General features: G+C 47.9%; 1 protein-coding gene across 1 annotated transcript; it reads left to right on the top strand.

The window, feature by feature from the left end:
• The first annotated feature begins 265 nt into the window (after positions 1-265).
• On the top strand, positions 266-12,937 carry CRLF3 (cytokine receptor like factor 3). The gene is made up of 8 exons (XM_072351775.1): positions 266-466; positions 1,617-1,824; positions 3,698-3,785; positions 4,243-4,420; positions 5,765-5,987; positions 6,639-6,771; positions 9,684-9,796; positions 10,084-12,937. The coding sequence occupies exons 1-8, from the start codon at positions 344-346 to the stop codon at positions 10,335-10,337; spliced, it is 1,320 nt and encodes a 439-aa protein (XP_072207876.1). The 5' UTR covers positions 266-343; the 3' UTR covers positions 10,338-12,937.
• The last annotated feature ends 242 nt before the right edge of the window (positions 12,938-13,179 follow it).

The following is a 13,179-nucleotide window of genomic DNA, read 5'->3' as shown; positions in this document are numbered from 1 at the left end:
GGAAGGAGGCGGCGCTACGGAGACCCACGTGACCCGCTCGCTCCGCCAACCGTCGCGCGCGCTTTACTGTCACGTGAGCCCGGCGGCTCGCGCCCCGCCCTCGAAGCTCCGGTCACGTGACGGGTCGGCGCTCCTCCCCCCCGCCGCCGTCGGGCGGGTTTTGGCGCCGCGGCGCGCGGAGCGGCGGCCGCGTGACGTCACGTTACCGACCCGCGAGGCTCCGCCCCCCGCGCCCTCCCGCTCCGACGGCCGCCGCCCCGCCCCGCCCCGCCCCGCCGCGCTTCCCGCCCCGCCCCGCGGATGTGGGGCCTTTCCGGGGGCCCGCCCGCAGCCGCGGCTGCCCATGGAGGCCGAGGCCGAGGCGCGGCTCCTGCTGCAGGAGGCTCGGGAGAGCATCGAGGCGGCGCGGAGCTACCGGCGGGAGCTGCAGCAGCGGTTGCGGGGGCTGCACCAGGCGAGGCAACAGGTGGGCGGCCGGCCCGGCTCCTTCCGTCGGGCGGAGCGCCGCGGGGCCGTCGCGTGTTGTGGCACGGCGTGCCGAGGGGGCGGGGGTCGCGGCCGCCGCGAGGGACGTCGTTGGGGCTGCAGCGCGGGTGCGTGACGTGCCGACCCGGGGATGGCTGCCGTGATCCCGCCGGGCCGCCGTGACGGCTCGGTGCGGTGGGCGGCACCGCACGTGGGATCCCCGGGCGCTGTTGGTGCCGTGCAATACTGAAAACAAACGGCCTGTAGCCCGGCCCCGCCGTGTGGCGGCAGCGCGGGGATGGCTCCGTGTGGCTCCGCTGAGCGGCAGTTCTGTCAGCGGGGACCGCTTTCCCCGCGCTTCCTTTTTCTCTGATGCTGACAGCCGGGAAGCCGCGCTGTGCGGCGGCTGCGGCCGTTCGAGTACGACTGGAGGAGGAAATGCGCTTCGCCGACCCATTTGGCTTCCTGCGCTGGCTGCCGGTGGCTGTAGGGCTGCAGAAGTTGCGCCTGGCAGTGCGCACAGCGCAGCGCTTCCTCATCTGCAGGAGGCAGAAACGCTCAGAGGAAGATGTTCTCTTCTGATTTTGTACCCGTAGTTCAGGGCTGCACAAACGCATTTGTCTCCCTAAAAATCACGTTTGCCAGCACGGTGATCAATGCGTGTAGGAACTTCAGCTCCGCTTCTTCCCAAACCCAGCCCGACCTGCTGGCCCCGCATCATCACCCCGCAGCAGTTCGGGGGGCTGTTCTGAGGAGGTTGAAAAGAGCTTTGGTGGGACTTCAAGCATCTGGTGAAGGGATGGGATCCAGGACAGTGCTGTATATTTCTTCCTGCAGTTACCAGGAGTGACTTTCAGATTTTTCTGACCGGAATTCTTTGGCTGCAGTAGCAATAATCCAATTTGCACGTAGCTCAAACCTCAGCAGTTAATCTTGATTTGCTCATTGCCCTTCCCTTGTCCAGACTCGTTTCCCTGCCTCCTCCCCTCTGTGCCCGCACTGCACATAACGACACTCTCTTACTCACTGCTTGTGGCTCATTTTTAAAGCTGATTTCACGCAGACATTTTCCTTCGCAGATGCGGTGGCTCAGAAATACAAGATGTGGCTCTTTGCCTTTGTCCTGAATCCTTCTTTTTACCTGAATTTAGATCAGAGAAAGCGCAACCTTGACCAGAGATGTACTTGAGCAACATTTTAACGATTTAAAAGGGACCCTAAAGAAGCTGTTGGATGAGCGACTGTTGTCACTGCTACAGGAAGTGGATGCTATCGAACAAGAGAGCATCAAACCACTGGATGAATGCCAGAAGCTAATAGAGCATGGAGTCAGCACAGCTGATGATCTGCTCCGGGAAGGTAAGGCAGGACCCGTACTAAGTCTTAGTTCTGCCTTCCAGCATGTCTTCTCAGAGATTAAGCTTGGGTAGGCTCATGAGAAGTTACCTTCTGTTCTAATTTCACTCCACTCCTGTGCTGTTGTCCCCTCTTAAGTACTGAGAGTATCTGCTTTTGGGCACAGACCTTGCTTGCAGGAGCATCGCGCAGCCTGCCACTCGAGAATGAATGTATCACACTGCTTTGAAACAAATACATCTTGGGTACCAAAATGACCAATTGTCTCTGGCCTTATTAAATTAACAACTGACTCCAGTAGAATTTCAACTGAGAAAAAATGTCAGTCCTCCGTGAGGATAAACTTTGTTTGTTGTGGACCAATAGTTCTTACTACAGAATGAAATAGAAACGACTTAATGCTCAGCTAAGTGAGGGAATGTCTGTAACTGACAGAGAGTCACCTGTAGCTTATTGGAACAGCAACTGAAGTAAGAATTGTTTTTTCCCTGATAAATGTGATTATGTTACCAACAGAATTGTGAGGAGTGGACTGGCCACTATATGGGAAAGGTTTCTCCAAAAGTTATGACAAAATGAGACACATGGAATATCTGTGTGAGGGCCAGTTGGTCTGGATGGTCTTTGAAGGTCCTCAGGCTGAACCCTTCTGTTCCACATTTGTACCATGCTGATGCTGAACACCTAGCCAGAAACAAATGCCACTCTTGACCGTTCTGCCTGCACTGTAGAACCTACTGGGAGCATGTCTGAGCCATGACTGTGCTGGCAGTTTCCTTGCATTGTTCTCATGTCTCAGCTTAAATTTTCCTTCAGTGTGATCTCAGTTTCATGAACTGATGTATTGCGCAGTCTCCCACAGGTAGGAAATCCACCAGCGTGCACTGAGATGTGAGTTTAGAGCTTAAAAAACACGCTGGTTTGGTAGATCTACCATCCCCGTTCACAAGAATGGTGACAAACTTTAAGAGTGAATGTATTGATTGTAAGAGTAAATGATATTTATTTCTGGCATGGCTGTTCATCACCTTGCTCGTGTCCTGCATCTCGGGTTTACTGAATGAAGGGTGGTGACAAGGATGGTTGTTTTGTACCCACTTGTCAGATCTCATGGGATCCTGATGAGCTGGACCTGCCCATGCTGCGGCCCTGTGTAGCAATATGAGCACTGCTGAGACATGTTAAAATGAGCAGAGATGGCATGTGAATCAGAAAGGAGTTAAGCCTGCACGTTTATTAAATCTCTTGCTGCCAATTATGACCTTTGTGTTTCGTTAGAGATTTGCAATGCTTGTAGTCCTCCATTTGGAATCCAAGTGAGCTTGCTTGTGTTGTAAATTACCATAAAGTCAGCACATGGATCATACATCTCTGCAAGCTGAAGTGTGGGACACTACTTTATATGGACAGCCCATGGTGAGGTTTCTGTTCATCTCCATGCTTCAATCCATGGATTACTTCATTCGTTATGACAATACTGACCTTATTTTGTAGCAAAGAGAACAATGGTTGAAATTATTTTTTGCTTTTAAGGTCCTGCTGAAGGTATTCTGCCTCTTGTTTTAAAGGTGGAGAAAAGGATTAAGAATTCTGGTTTCTGGCATCTGACTCCAGTTCTGCTTCTGTCTGAGACCCGAGGCAAATTATTACATGCTACAGATGTGTCTGCAGGAAGCTTGAGAGCTTCAGATGTTGCTGTGTAGGCTTTATGATGTTAACTGTAATTGTATTTTCTAGCTTAGTTTCTAGCAAAAATGCTGAGAATGCTTCATGTTTAATTGGCTGTTCGTGTCAGTGCTAGTTATTCTTTGAAGCAAAGAATGCCTTTCTTGGACATTTTTTCTCATTAGGAATATTTTTTACCATTTGATTCCAGGAGAGAGTGCAATCTGTGGAGATGTGGAACAACATAACGAAAAACTTTGCAGCTTTACAAAAAAAGCTTTACATATTCAGCTAGATAGGTAAGATACTGTCGTTCTGAGCTGGTCTGAGGCAGCGCATGTGCGCTGGTCCTGGATAGGAGTTCTTTTATCCTTTGATACAAACCCCCTCCATTCCATTCCCCTGGGAGATTTATCCGAGCTGTTTCTGTCCTCCCTACCTCATGGTGTTTCCCTGGGGTTGGCAGTCACCGAATGAAGTAGTTTTCAACCCACGTGTGCTCTGCAGCGATACAGGCTGTTTGTCTGTCAGTGGTGGAACCGCTCCCTGTGGAGCAGGCTGTGTTTCAGAGTGTTTACTGAGAAACAGACGGTCTGGTTAGGGCTGGGGGATTTCCGAGTCTCTAAGTTTGAAATGCACGTGCCAATTCCTGCAGCTGTTCTCTCTTTGCAAAGTCTGTACAGATTAAAGTGTGTGGACAAAACATAAATGTGTAGAAGTTGGCTCCTTGGCGGTAATGAAACTTTCCTTTCTCAGCTTACCAGAAGTGCCCTCCTTGGTCGATGTGCCTTGTTTATCTGCCCAGCTGGATGACTGTCTTCTTACTATACTGAGAAATCAGATATTCAGACACGGGACTGTGGCCTCTCGCCCACCTGTACAATTAGAGGAGTTTGTTGAGAAGCCTGGAGGCATTTTAGTCCGGTGGTGTAAGGTAGGTAAAGCTCCCAGGGTGAAAATCATTCAGACTTCAGCTTCCTTGAAAGAAATTTGACAAAGGCACTTTTTCCTGGATTTCCTTTTGCCTTCAAAATAACAGTGCGCTCCAGCCAGTAGTTTAAAAACTTCAGAAGAGATTTCCATCACAATGGCCACATTCACAAGTGAGGTAGCACAGTGATGCTGTGGTTGGTGCTGAGGTGTGTCTGCCTGACAGGACACCTCTGCCAGGTAGTGCACTAATGCTCCTAGGCTGCACACTCCCTTGTCTATGGAAGAGTCTGGAGGAACAGCTGGAAATGCTGCCTGCCCTTTCTCCCCATGCTTAAACCAGTGCTGGAAGAGCTTCCTTCGTGTACTCTTCCCACTAAACAAGCCTATAGTGATGTGTCTGCAATACTGTCGTACAAATGAGAACTGAGAAGTCCCGGTGTGTGTGTTTGAGATGTGATTCACACGGTGGCCATTTGTGCTGCAGCACTGTGGTTCTCTTGAAAGGCAGCAATGCTGAGTGCTGTCATTGAGGCTGGACTTGGTTGTTGGGTGATGCTGTGTTTCCCCTTCTGAAGGCACTTCAGCAGACCAAGGATTATAATCCACATGCCTCATCTTACCTGTTGTTAGGCTTTTATACCTAAACATGTTGGTGTTCTTAGGGAAACTGAATAGAAATAGAAAAGATAATGATATTGGCATTAGCTGCTCAGGCAGTCTCGCTTTGATGTACAAAAAGGTTTCTTGGTAAATCATTGCTGTGCTCTGGTGTGGTTCAGTGGTTGCTGGGCAGCTCTGTGCTCGTGGCAGCACTGAACCAGCTTTGTTCCAGCAGCAGCCAGCTGTCAGGCGCTGTGCCTTGGCAGGGAGGTGGGTTCTGAGGTGCTGCTGTCACACACATCTGATCTTCCTGTGCTAAAAGGAGTCCCCCAATTTTGGCCATGCTTGAGTGGTCATGGAGCTTTTGTGGAAAAAAGTCTTTTTACTTGGAGATACCAAAGAATTGGAAGCCATTCCTTGGAACCGTTCATGAAGGATAAGTGTGAACTCTCCTCGCTGTTAAAAGCTGTCACTGAATTTCCCATCCAAGTCTGTGTTTGGTTTCAGCTTTTGCTCTGCTAGGCTGCAACACATTGTGTTACATGTTTCTTCTGTGTTCACTGTGTTCTTTAAGCTTTCAGTTGGTTTCAGTTGGAGGCTGATTTTGTTTTCAGTGAGGAATGCTTCCTGCTCTGTATTATGTAGTGATTCTGAGCTGCCTTTGCTGACTGCCTGCAGTGCTGTTGCTGTGCTGTAAGGAAAACAAGAGCAGCGTCCCTTACTAATGCAGGAAATGTTTCTCTAGGTGGATGATGACTTTGTACCACAAGATTACAGACTGCAGTATCGTAAGAGCACTGCCAATCACTTTGAAGATGTGTATGTCGGCTCAGAGACAGAGTTCATAGTGCTGCACATTGATCCTAACGTTGATTACCAGTTCAGAGTCTGTGCCCGAGGAGATGGACGGCAGGAGTGGAGTCCATGGAGCGTTCCTCAGATCAGCCGCACCACGCTGGTTCCCCATGGTATTGTTTCACTGCTGTTCATCTTCTGCCCGTGTCAGTGGTGCTGCACTCCTGGAGGTCTATAGCTGGTTTATGGGCCTACTTTTTGTATGATTTTGGGGTTTCCTTCCCTACGATTTATGTCAGTAACATGTGCTGAGCTGTCTGTTCTTTCATCCTGGAAGTTATTCTGTGGCTAACTCGGATTTCAGCTCCATAGTGTGAGAGTTGGTGAGCAGTTCCAGCTCAGCCTCAGCAAGCAGCAGTCAGTCAGTGTTTGCAGACCAGAAGTGATGGTTTCTTTCCTCATCTCCCATCCCTGCCTGTTCTGTGATGACCCACAGTCACATAACGAGTTCTTCTCTTGTCGCAGTTTTATTTTCCCTTTCCAATTTCTAAGTGCACTGGTTCATAAAGGTTTACCAACAAGACTGCTGTAAAGAGTGAAGTTCTGGTGAACACTGTGAGCTGGAGAGTATTTTCTGTGATTGTAAGAGATTTGAGTAAGAAATAATTCAATTGGAAGCAGGCAAAACCAACCCCTGTGCCTTACATAGCTTAAGCTTCCTGGGGGTGAACTGAGTGGATACTGTGAGTGTTTTGCACGGGCAGCAGCTGGTCTGGTTGAGTTCATGCTTCTGTTTCTTGTTGTTTTTGTCTTTTTCTTTGAAGAATGGACAGCTGGTTTGGAGGGGTACAGCCTGAGCAGCCGAAGAAACATAGCACTGCGCAATGATTCTCAGTCATGTGGTGTGCTCTACTCCAAAGCTCCTACTTATTTCTGTGGGCAGACATTAACATTCAGGCAAGTACTTTCTGATCAGCTGTTGTTTGGTGCGTCCACTGTGAACTAATACCCTTTCCGTACTCTGTTATATTTGAATTGCATGTAAACCCGGGTTACGGTCCGTGATTGAGTTCTCACATCAGCTCAGCCCTTGATCGAAGTGATGTGTCTGAGCTTCCTGCTTTTTACTTCTTCCTGGCCACAGGAAAACACCAGATGCTTTTGTAGGACCTGCACCCACCTGGAGCAGAGGCTGGAGTGAACTCCTGAGGGGTGGTAGAACATGGCAGTGCTGAGCAAACGTGTGGGATGTTGAGCTTTTGTTGTTTTTCAGCACCTATAACTGAAAGGTCAGACACCAGCAGAGACTCTCACTGAGTCACAGAATGACCCGGGTTGGAAGGGACCTCAAGGATCATGAAGTTCCAACCCCCCTGCCTGGCCACCAAACGAGTCCTTGTAGCTTTGGTTAGCTTTAGGCCTCTGGGTTCTTGTTTTGTTTTGTTTTGTTTTTTGCAGACTGTGTATTTTGATGACTTTGGCTGGGAAAATATTCTTACCAGGTGAGGGAAGAATGACAGTTGCACTGACGTCTTTAACCTCTGACATAATCAGTGCTGGTCAAACTCTTCTTTGATCAGACTGGCCTAAGAAACTCTTGAGTGGAGAAGATACCTTTGGAGCCTCAAGCTTTTCATTTCCTATAGAAAGAGATTAAAATCCCTGGCAGCTCTGTAGCGTTGTTGAGATGGTACCAGGAACTTCTGGGTATGTTAGTTGTAGTTACAGACCTCACAGACTGAAGCTTTATTCCAGCTTTCTCTTGGTTAAATAAAATAAAATGACTCGCAGTACAGTAGGCAGCCCCCAAAGGCAATGCAAGTTCATGATATATGGAGTAGCGTTTCGTTTCTCCCTTCCTGGTAATGAATTACCTTGAGGTGGTTGGTGGTATGAGGATGTATTTGGTTGCCCTGTCTGAGGTAGGATAAAAAGACCAAAAGCTTTCATTTGAAATCTGTTGCTAGTTTTAACATCTCTTGGCCTCAAAGTGCCTGTGAAATTAAAGGCAGAACATTGAGGTTTCAGGCCGATGTCTGGTTCTGTTTCAGACCGATGTCTTTTATCTTTTTTTATTGGTAGCACATGAACGTTTTTTACTTTGCAGTTTGGTAACGTGGACTCCTCTCCAAGACGAGATTGTTTCAGGATGGCAGGGCACTAACAAGCACATGTCCTTTATCCTGTAATGACACAGATGTTAAGACTGAAGACAACCTCAAAACTTGGTTGTGTTCCTCTTCCAAAGTTCCAGAGCAGCTTCTGGTTTCCAACTGCATGATTTTGCCAGACAGTGAAATGCAGTATTTGGTGCTTGTCTTCCTCCATCTGCTGAAACAACGTTTATTCACAGGGGGATAGGCAGCTTGCACAGCAAACCAAATAAGCAAGGTTCATGTTACAGATGTTTGTGAAGCAGCTTTGTATTTATCCTGTGCATTCAGGACATAGGAATATCTCATCAGTGAAAAGAGAAGCTGTGATAAATACAGTGTTTTTGAGAAGGTAGACTGCTTGATTTGTCCTCTGAGGTAAGGCATCTGAACGGGCTGGATCATTGCGTTAAGTGAAGACTCATCCTGTCCCTTGGCGGTCTTCAGGAGCTGCCCTTGGGAAGAGCATTTCTGCACAAGGACCGGCTCTGCTCTGCCCCTCAGGTTTCTCCCCGCTGCTTTGTGTTACTTCCCTGAAGTCAGGAGGTGGGCAGGGAGGGCAGCCCTGCTGCAGGGAGGCTGAGTGTGATGCAGGCGGAAGGGTGTGATGGAGTTAATTAACATCGCCTTGTGCACAAAAGCGCTGCCTTTCTAATAGCTGTACGTACAACTTAGAGCTTGAAATCTAGAGTGGGCTACCAAACAAACTCAAAAGCTCCATTTAAAGCTCTTTTAGGAAAACACTGTGGGTCACTTCCATATTAAAAACTCCCTGGATATTTGAACTCATCTGTTTTGCTTTGCTTTGCAGCACAAGGCTCTTGCTATCTCAGTGACGTTCCCAGGGGACTGAATAACCTATGTGTGCAAAAGTAAAACATGCTTCCAATTTTATCTTCCCTGTTTGTCACAGTTAACCCATTGTGTGCCGCTCTATTGCCCAGTTTATTTTTCAGTGCTTAAAAGCTTCTGCTTAAGGTTTTCTGTTTTTTGATGACAACAGTCCTGAATCACTACTGCTTTCTCTTAAACTGTAAAACAAACAAAACAGCCCCCATTGTTTTACTTGCTCGAAAAGACCAGTTGAGTTTCTGAGTTCTCAGTGTCTCTCTGTGCTCGCAGAAGGATGAGTTGGTACCTCAGAAATGGCAGTGCAGAGCAGAGGACCCAGGTAGAAAAGCACTGTTTGGAGCACAGACTGCACCCTCACTCAGCTGCTGGAGCCCCGGGCAGCTGCAGCCCAGGCCCTTTGCACCACTAGTTTGCTTTTTCATTGGAGACTTTCCCAGGACCAAAATCCAGCTGAGCAGAAGCCGGATTGGCAGTGCTCTCCCAGTCGTTACTCTTGATATCAGTTTGAACCAAGCTGGCTGGCTGTGCATGTACTGTCTGATTCTTAAGACGTATTTCAGACAATTGAAAATCACTTCAAAAGAGCGCAAGGAGACAGCGGGGAACTTCTTGGAAGACAGCATGAGAAATTTGAAGGAAATTCACCTTTTGTATAGAAAAGCAGAGCGGTGCTCAGCGGGGCTGTGGGGACGGCTGGCAGGATGGCTGGTCACGCTGTAGTGATCTCTCTTGAAGGCTGGATGAATTTGGAGAGAGCCCTGGAGCAAAGGGCAGAGGGCTGACACGGCAGGGCACTGCTGTGTGAGTTTTGTTTTATGTTTTGGTGTAAAGCTTTGGGGTCTGACTTGACTTTTTGCCTGCTAGAATTGAAACCGTGGGACAGCCCGACAGACGGGACAGCCTGGGAGTGTGCGTGGAGCAGCAGAATGGCTACGATTCTCTGCAGCGAGATAAAGCTGTGTGCGTTAGCACAAATGGTGAGTCTGAGGCACAGGGCTGAAGAACGGGATCCTTTTTTTTCACCAAAACCTTGGCACCTCGTCCTTCATGCCCCTGGAGAACACAGGAGCACATTCACACACATTTCATGTGTGTATTCTGCTCACAGTTAAAATCCCTTCTGGAATCTTAGGTCTTCTTGTGTTTTCTGCATGCAGTTCCTGCAGTGTATTTGATGTGGCAGAAAGCAACGTGGCAGGATCATCTTCTATTTTCATTTGCCTGCAAAAATGAGAAGTAATGTTTGATCCCTTGGTTGTTTCAGGGGCAGTGTTTGTAAATGGAAAGGAGATGACAAACCAACTGCCTGCCGTCACTTCTGGATCGACTGTGACGTTTGACATGGAAGTTGTGCAGCTGGGGCCTCCCAGCACCGAGGGGGGAAACTTCAAGCTGAGGGTAACCATTAGCTCTAACAACAGGGAAGTGGTCTTTGACTGGGTGCTGGATCAGTGCTGCGTCTCTCTGTATTTTGGATGTTCCTTTTCATACCCAGGCTGGAAAGTGCTGGTGTTTTAACAGCTCGGGAGAGTGAAGATTCTCACTGTAACGTGTGGTATCACAGCCTGGGCGTTCGGCTGTTTTATATCAATCTTTCTACTACTTGAACTCCACTATATTGTACTCCTGCTGGATTCATTTCAGAAAATAATTGTGAAGCAGTGGATTTGTTACTCTGGGAAAGGTTGAGCAGGCGGTTACAGCGACAGTTTAAAGCAAGTCCATAAGACTGTGTTTGTTTGTTTGTTTTCCTCCAGACTTGATTATTTTTTTAGATCAGTATTTCCTTGTACTCTAGGCTCAGGGTACGCTTACCGTATGCAATTAACTTTGCTTAGTGCTGCTGTTCTGTGAAATAAGCCTGTAAACTTTTAGGGAGGTAATGGACCAAAGTTGTATTTATACCACTCATAAGAAGAGCAGATGCTCTGCTATGCTTCCTTGTATGCGATGCTGCCATCATGATAAGGACAGACAGCAGGTCCTGCATTCCTCAGCAGTTTCTTCTGTGCTCGGTACTGTTCATTCCTCCAGAACAAGGATGTCTGAGCCATGGCGTTTGTTCCGATATGGAGCTATTCTGCTCAACGTCTCACTCATGTGCCTTATTTCCAGGTATTTCTGCATTGTTTTCTGCACTGTTACTTGGAATAGAGTTTCTAGAGTAGTTCCGCAGCGATGCTTACATCCCCAGCTTAATGCTGACACTTGTCACGTGCACCAACACCTACAGCGGGACAGTTCCCTTATCTGGTCTGAGTGACTTTCCTAGTTATACTTTGTAGCCTAATCTGAGCAAATCTTGGGGATCTGGTACTTTTGTGTGGCATGTAGATGGAAGGAAGCTGCGATTCTTCACAGAGCCCTGCACAGTGCAGAGGCCACTTCCTTTCCATTGCACTGAGCAGCTGTTCCCACATGTGGGGTTCCCAGAAGTGCCCATTGATGACCTGCCCATACGGTGTGCTCAGCTGCTCCAGGCAGAGCCCACAGCACAGGGTGAACCTGGGGCAGTCAGAGCAGATGGTGCCAGTTCAGCTCTCTGTGGTGGAGATACAGGATTAATTTAAACCGTACTTAAAGTTACCAGTATTTTCCATAAGTATCAAATAAGATTTATAATGATGAGCTTGTCACACAGAGGTTTTCTTTGGTCAAAAGATGGAATTGTGATATACTGGATTCAAAGAGTATTTTTTAAGTCATGCTCATCAAGGACCTTAAAGCAGACCTTCTTACCTCAAGTATGAGAGATCAGTAATGTATTTTTACTAACACCTAGACAATCATTCTGCCCTTTTTCTTCAGTCTCAGCATGCCGTGTTACCCCTCATGCCAGCATAAACAGACTGGGTTGGTATCCCCCGTTTGCACTGTCAGTACAAAAAAGATCAGCTGTCCTGCCTGCATTTTTCTACTAACATCTGTGCAGAAAAGGAGAACAGTAGCTGGTGCTATAGCTTAGAAGAAATAATGTGTTGCTTCAGGTAGCTGGAAAGAACTGAGATACAGCAGAATTGGATTGGATTTTACTATTAAGCATTAAAGAGTGGACACCTGCAGGTAAGACTAATCTATGCAAGCAAGAAAAAGCCTGCTGTATTCTCCACTTCTCAAGCAAAACGATTTCAGTGTTCGGGAGTAGAAAGGTACTTGCATATGCTGTACTTCCAGTATTCCTTTTAACTGTGATGTGAAGAATATCGCTTACAGTGCTGCATCCCATCTGCCATCCCAGATATTGCTCTTGTGCTGTAGCCACAAGAGCTGAGCAGCTGGGTCAGTGCTGCTCAGAGCGGCTGGCAGTGCTGCAGTCAGTTGTGCTCTGCTGGGACGTGTTGGTAGTTTTAGCTGTAAGACTTCAGAGGTCAGGTACTGGTTCTAAACTGCTACTGTTTGGAAACAAACATAGCAAATAACCTACACTTGTGAGCAACCAGCAGCTCAGTTACCTTCCATCTGCTTTTGGAGGGTCTAAGTCAGACTTGCTGCTGCTTACCAGCATTGTGGGACATAAAGCTCGAGTTCAGGTACTTCCAGAGATGGGAATGCTTCGAATGCAGTTAGCAAGCAGCTGAAGATAACTGTGAAGGGCTGTTCCAGGATGCGTTACCCCAGGACATCCCTATTGCTCTCCTTGAGAGCTGAGGATGGGAAGACAAAATTTGTTCTGACCTCAGTTTTGAGCTCGATGCGACCGGGGCAGCATCCCAGTTGTGAATTTCTAACTAAGAATAAGAGCAGCTGCCCAAATGAGCGGTAGGTGCTGCTCAGCCACCTCACAGAAGCTGTACCTTTAAACCTGGGAAGGGTGAAGAACCCCAGGACAAGAGAGCTGAGCAATAACAACCAGGTATCCCAGGAACCGGAGGAGGCTTGGATTAAAAAGGCTGAAATTCCCTTCTTCCTCAGCAGAGCTCAGCTAGGTGGAAGACTGGGCCCTTCCTTCACAGCTTTGTCACCTCCAGCCATTGGAGCCTTGCAGCAAGAGTTGGTCTGCTTGGCAAGTCCTGGGAGTGTTTTTGGAGCTGTACGTTCATTTACCTCAACTAAGATGTTTGTGTCAAGTGGAATTTGAATTTTTTAAATAAAGTTTTATCCCACAGCTGTGTTTGTAAGTTGTGATTGGGGCGTAAAGCTGGGCATGGCTGAGCTCCTCTAACGAGCACAAATACACTCTGGAGCACCACAGCTCCCTTCAGAGCTTCCCCATTTCTCTCATTTTCATCTTCATTTCCTCCACAGTCCCACACAAGTTGCTCAGTTTGTTTACTTCCATGTAAAACGTACATCTACACTGATACCTCTTGCAAAAAAAGTGTCTTCCTTGCTTTATTGGTTGCCAAAGCATTTGTCAGTG

Source organism: Excalfactoria chinensis, chromosome 17, assembly GCF_039878825.1.
Source record: "Excalfactoria chinensis isolate bCotChi1 chromosome 17, bCotChi1.hap2, whole genome shotgun sequence".
Classification (NCBI taxonomy): domain Eukaryota; kingdom Metazoa; phylum Chordata; class Aves; order Galliformes; family Phasianidae; genus Excalfactoria; species Excalfactoria chinensis.
The sequence above is the reverse complement of the archived record's forward strand: the minus strand, read 5'-3'. Positions and strand labels throughout refer to the sequence as shown.

Bases quoted from the DNA above. Each gene is read 5' to 3' on its own strand.
- CRLF3 (XM_072351775.1), top strand. From the start codon at position 344: ATGGAGGCCGAGGCCGAGGCGCGGCTCCTGCTGCAGGAGGCTCGGGAG. The intron at 467-1,616 runs GTGGGCGGCCGG...ACCTGAATTTAG, and splicing joins TGCACCAGGCGAGGCAACAG to ATCAGAGAAAGCGCAACCTT. The intron at 1,825-3,697 runs GTAAGGCAGGAC...ATTTGATTCCAG, and splicing joins TGATGATCTGCTCCGGGAAG to GAGAGAGTGCAATCTGTGGA.